The sequence below is a fragment of the Myxocyprinus asiaticus genome, chromosome 23, assembly GCF_019703515.2.
Source record: "Myxocyprinus asiaticus isolate MX2 ecotype Aquarium Trade chromosome 23, UBuf_Myxa_2, whole genome shotgun sequence".
NCBI lineage: Eukaryota > Metazoa > Chordata > Actinopteri > Cypriniformes > Catostomidae > Myxocyprinus > Myxocyprinus asiaticus.
The window spans coordinates 4066007-4072046 of NC_059366.1; the positions used below are offsets into that span (position 1 = coordinate 4066007).

The 6040-nt window shown below is 37.7% G+C and overlaps 1 protein-coding gene across 1 annotated transcript in view; it reads left to right on the forward strand.

The window, feature by feature from the left end:
- Positions 1-4499, forward strand: part of eloal (elongin A, like) — a 31658-nt gene extending 27159 nt beyond the window's left edge. Inside the window, exons 9-11 of the mRNA XM_051650898.1 lie at positions 930-1053; positions 2855-2958; positions 3226-4499. Coding sequence (XP_051506858.1) covers positions 930-1053; positions 2855-2958; positions 3226-3287 — 290 coding nt within the window. The 3' untranslated portion in view covers positions 3288-4499. The remainder of the gene's footprint in view (positions 1-929; positions 1054-2854; positions 2959-3225) is intronic.
- The last annotated feature ends 1541 nt before the right edge of the window (positions 4500-6040 follow it).

Consider the following 6040-nt stretch of genomic DNA (forward strand, 5'->3'; position numbering starts at 1 on the left):
CTGACAGCTAGAATGTCAAAGAACTGCAAAGCTGTCATTGCTGCACATGGAGGATTTTTTGATGAGAACTCTGAAGTATTCAGTAAATGCAGTATTTCGTAAGTACAATTGCATTCCATTCCAAATGTACTGTATGAGATCCATTATAACAGCTATAACATTTGTCACTGTATGATAATAGGTTCGTTTTCGATGAGCAGGTTCTGTGCAGAACCGATCAGCAGTGATCACTGGCAGGTGCATGCCGGTTAGAAATGTTGTCCGACTTGCTGTGATGTCATGGCGACGTATGAAAAAAAAAAAAAAAAAATTGTTTTGACAGTGAGGTGGCCACAGTTTTTAGAGCCATATGACTCCGTTGCTTTCTACCAGCTGCGCAAACTGCAAGAACGATGGGAAACGACTTGCTGATGACACGGCTCAATTCTCATTGGCTTAAACCACCGTGATGTTTTGTTCTCTTCTAAAATGTTAGATATTTTTATCTCTATCATGTTTTTATGTGTATAAATTATGTGTGAATATTCCCAATACTCTGACAGTGTGATCTCTGTATGGGATATGTGATTGGTTTCATATTTCTAAAATATTTAAAATCCTTGTCTGTCTTAGACTAAAATTGGATGGGAAAGTCACGGAGTATAATAACAGGTAGGCTACATCGTTCATCATATTCATTTTCAAATAAAAGCAGCAGAATTGAAATTGCATCCACTTCATTACCAACAAGGCACATGTATTGCAGGTGGCTGATCCACTACGAGAAGCGCGAACGGTCTGACTTTACTGCACTTATTTCACAAATTCACTCCTCCCCAGACTCCGCTCCACTTTCAAGGCGAGGTGTTTGGCATCTCAAACGAGCCTAATGTGTGAACCCCTGTCATTGACTGTAGTCAATAACATGCACTTCTCTTTTCTCCTGGCAGGTCGGCAGGTGAAAATGGCATTCATTCACTCGGCTGCTAAGCCACCTAGAAATGTGAGGATCCAACAGGAGATTCACGGCACGGCCAGTCCCGTCACCCTGCCTCACCCCACAGACAAGCCCAGGTCAGTTCACACCTGGATGGGCCACAATCAACCCCTGGTGGAGAACAATTACACTACAAATTTGGACACCTCCTCATTCTTTATTAATATTATTTGTCACATTTTATCATAATAAAGTCATCAAAATTAGGAAATGACAAATGGAAGTTTGGAAGTGTAGTGACAAAAACTGTTATATCTAAACTATCATATATCTGCGCTTCTTCATAGTAGCCGCCCTTTTATAAATCACAGCTCTGCATTCTCTCAACAAACGTCATGAGGTGAATCCTGGGATGCTTTTAAAGGGATATTTCACCCAAAAATGATCATTCTGTCAACACCCAGGGTTTTATCAGGTGAAGATCCACCATTGTGGTTCATGCCAGAGTCCACTGTCTCTGAAATGCATATTATTGATTCATTGAGGATTTTTTTATTATTATTTTTATTCAGCTGGCACTTGAGAAGATTTATAGCAAAGTCTAGAATCACTGAGTTTTTATCCAAGATTTTATAAACCATATATAGGTTTCTAATCACTTTTACCTTTTATATTTTAACTGGTATTATATTATATTTTTATGTTTTTTTTTTTTAATGTTATATTTTAACTCACCACGAAAATAGCTATGGAACCTGGCATGGCATTAAATCACAAACAAACAATTGTCATTTACTCACCCTCATGTTGCTCCAAACCCAATCTGGTGTCATAGAATGAACATTACTATAACTACATTTTTGCAAACGGACTTTTACGTGTCACGGTCAGTTTCATTGCAGTTTCCCGAAATGAACACTAGAGGTGCTACAACTATGTGTTTACTCACTTTCACTCAAATCACGGCTGATCATGACTTTATAAACCCTTATTTTTCCCTCTTGCACTGCTAAGGTATGAAATCGAAACACTTATTATAATGCATCATTTGACAAACCACCCATTTTAACGTATAACAGACCCCATACTTATATTCCCATGATTAGCTTGAGTGGTAGCTCGCCTGATAGACTGTTGGACTTTGAATTCGGAAGTCTGCGGTTCGAGCCCACCCAAACACATAAGTGAAACGAAAGTGAAATGAAATGACAGGGTTGCCTCCAGTAAATGTGCTTTTCATTTTGAATTTTTTGTCGTTCTACACTATCAGTTAGGTTTAGGTGCTGGTTTAGGGTAAGGATTTCTGTTTAGTTTTCCTCCTTTGCGTTTGACAATTTTTTAGGTTAAAGTTTTAGGTTAGGATGGTATGTTTTACTCATTAAAACCTCAACCCAATATTCACCTTAAAGGGATAGTTCACCCAAAAAAAACATTTACTCAACCTCATGCCGTCCCAGATATGTATGACTTTCTTCAGCGGAACACAGATTTTTTTTTTTTTAGAGGAATATTTCAGTTCTGTAGGTCCATACAATGCAAGTGAATGGTGGCCAGAACTCAGAAGGTCCAAAAAGGACAAAGCCAGCATGAAAGTAATCCTTAATCTTCAGAAGTGATATGATAGGTGTGAGTGAGAAACAGAACTATATTAAAATCCTTTTTTACTATAAATCTCCACCTTTGACAAGCCCCAACCAGTAGGTGACAATGTGAAAGTGTAGATATACAGTAAAATAGGACCCACCCACACCTATCATATCACTTCAGAATATATAATTATACATATCAAATTATACATAAATGCATAATTATCAAGATATTGAAAGGCTGAAGAATATAGTTAATATCACCCAGACCTACTGTAGAATAGCTTGTCCTCGGAGTGCAAATCTGTCATATAATCGTATTTTAACATAAAATACACTCTAAACCCCACAGTAGTGTGAAAGCTCATGAGAGTCGGGCCAAATCCAGCTACAGTGAACCTCCAAAACCCTCCAACAACAATTCCGGCCAAACCCAAGATCCACGAAAGATTAAAAGTGAGTTGGATGTATTGTATTGGTTTTATTTATAGATGGTTTTTATAGCCAATGTTTTTTTTTGCTTTTGTTTTATTTAATTGTATCTTTTTACAGCTTTTTTTTAGTTTTTGTGTGGACCAAAACCAATGTTAATGCAGCATATTTCATGAATTATTCTATATTCCCCCACCTACAAGTACAACCTTTTAAACCTGTTTATATATTAGAGTGGACTCTTACTGTGGTTTGTTTGTCATATCGAGTGTTTGTTCTGTATGTTCACAGGAGTGGCTCCCATGATGGCAAAGTCCCTGAAGGCCTTTAAGAAGCAGCTCACTCGCAGATAAATATAGGAGATTATATTATATTTAACGGAAATGCACCACCCCTGCTCCATCCACATGATCTAAATGGTTTAGAGTGGTTTATTTTTCCCCCCTCCCTAAGATGCTTACAGGATTGAAGTTTGATTAACTTATATTACTTATTTGTATAAACAATATTGCACATTTATTTCAGATTGTCTCTGTATGTGTTGCAATCATGGCAGTTTGAAGTCTGAAATTAAAACCATAATTACCTCGATCTGTTGCGATGGTTATGATGCTTGTCTGCTTGAGCATATACACATCCTGTATGTGTGTGAGTGGACCCTAATGTACAAGCTTTGTCTCCATCTAGTGTGTGTGTGTGTGTGTGTGTGTGTGTGTGTGTGTGTGTGTGTGTGTGTGTGTGGGCAGAAATACAAATTAAAGTCGTGTTCAACAGTTGTCTCTTAGTCCAGTGACCCAAAAGTGGGTTGCAGGTCTGTTCTGATTGGATTGCAGCGTAAAGTTACATGCAGCTAATAAAATGGAACTAACCATATAATTGTGTTTAGTTAGGATAGCTATATAAATAGTCTTGACAACTTTTTAACAGGAAGGAGAAAACTCTTTCCACATCTTTTGTCGAGGTCAAAGGTTGTGTGTCAGGTCATATTCTTTGGTATCATGGTGCATGTTCTTCTGTCACTTGGTAATGAGGCTAATCCTAATAAAATATTTGGCCCAGTTTTTGTTTGTGCCATGTGCTAGGTGGTTAATAACTTTTTCTGCTGTTACTGTATGTATCAACAAATGTTAATTTTCCTATGTCATGTTAATCATTTTGCCTATTGATGGACCTGTGTAGCTCATGTCATGGTAATATTAAGTGTTTTTTTTTTTTTTTTTTTAAATTTGTTTACTACTTTAAGATGAATACTGTTGGTGCCAAGTTGGGTCCCGAAGCACAGTTTTGTTTAGAATATCCTGAAGTTCAAGAGTTACACCAAAACGTTGTAACACTGAAAAAACCCTAATAAGTTGGCTCTACTTAATTTCTTGAGTAAACTCATTCCCTTAGAAATTGAATGGAGTTCACATGGTGGTCATATAGAATTTATAGAACTTTGTATATAGAATATAGAACTTAAAAAGTAACTAGATGCAAGCAGACCTTGATTTGCTATTGAAATATTTTTGTTTCCATTTAGTTTTGTTGTTGAATTTACTCCAGTTTAGATTTATACAATAACACTGCTCAAATAAAAATCAAAGCTGATTCTAGATCAGTCACTGAATAAACTTAATTCTCCATTGAAATGCATATAAACCTGTACTTCAGTTGTGCATGTATGGGGTGTACCAAGGTGATTGACCAAGGAAACATAATTAAATGATTCAATTACAAGGGATTATTGATATTTCCCATAGCCTCAATTTTGTACTCATTTGAGTTATTAACCCTTAAAGTCTTAGGTCTATTGTGTAGGTCCCCCTCATAAATTCTTGAGACTGTTGTGTGTGAAAATCCCAGGAGATCAGCAGTTAAAGAAATAATCAAACCAGCCCATCTGGCACTAACAATCATGCCACACAATTATCTAATTAGACAGTCGTGTGGCAGCAGTGCATAAAATCATGCAGATACGGGTCAGGAGCTTCAGTTAATGTTCCCACTAACTATCAGAATGGGAAAAAAATGTGTTTTCGGAGATTTGGAGCATGGCATGATTGTTAGTGCCAGATGGGCTGGTTTGAGTATTTCTGTAACTGCTGATCTCCTGGGATTTTCACATACAACAGTCTCTAGAATTTACTCCAAATGGTGCCAAAAACAAAAAACATCCTGTGAGCAGCAGTTCTGCGGACGGAAATGCCTTGTTGATGAGAGAGGTCAACAGAGAATGGCCAGACTGGTTCAAACTGACAGTCTGTGGTAACTCAGATAACCGCTCTGTACAATTGTGGTGAGAAGAATACCTCAATGCTACTCTGAGATGCAGGTTGGGGCATTTTTGGCGGCACAAGGGGGGACCTACACAATATTAGGCAGGTGGTTTTAATGTTGCGGCTGGTGTGTGTGTGTGTGTGTGTGTGTGTGTGTGTGTGTGTGTGTGTGTGTGTGTGTGTATATATATATATATATATATAAGCTGATTTGGTTGCACTTTATTTTACAGTACATGTACTTTCTGTATACTTAGTGTACTTACCCAAGAAAGTACTGAGTAATATTAGGTAACTACATGTACTTAATATGGGTTAAGGTTAGGGTTAGTACCTAGTAATTACTGTAGTGGTTGTAATTATATATCACATAAATGTCTGCCCTTATGATTTCAGAGAGAAAGTCTTGAAGAGACAGACGATCACAGTCCAAAGGGACCAGTTTCCTCACCCGGCCATTGAGTCCCAATTAGAACATAGTTCTGAGGGATCTCTCATACCAGTTCAATTGGGTGGCCAGACTCCAGAATTTGAGGCAGTACTCAGCTGCAAAAGTGCGCCCTTGGGAAAGCTGCTCAATAAATTCTGCTGGATCCATTTTGCTGGTCGGTCCTTCTGTCAGGGTTGTGTAGGGTAGAGGCGAGAGAGTCAGTATCCAAATGCAGAACTTTTAATTAAAACAAACAGAAGAGAATACAACTCTGCAGGAATATTATGAAGAAGGTAACACAACCATAATAGCAGTATGCTGGTTAACAAAGCACTACAGTGCATCCGGAAAGTATTCACAGCGCTTCACTTTTTCCACATTTTGTTATGTTACAGCCTTATTCCAAAATGGATTAAAT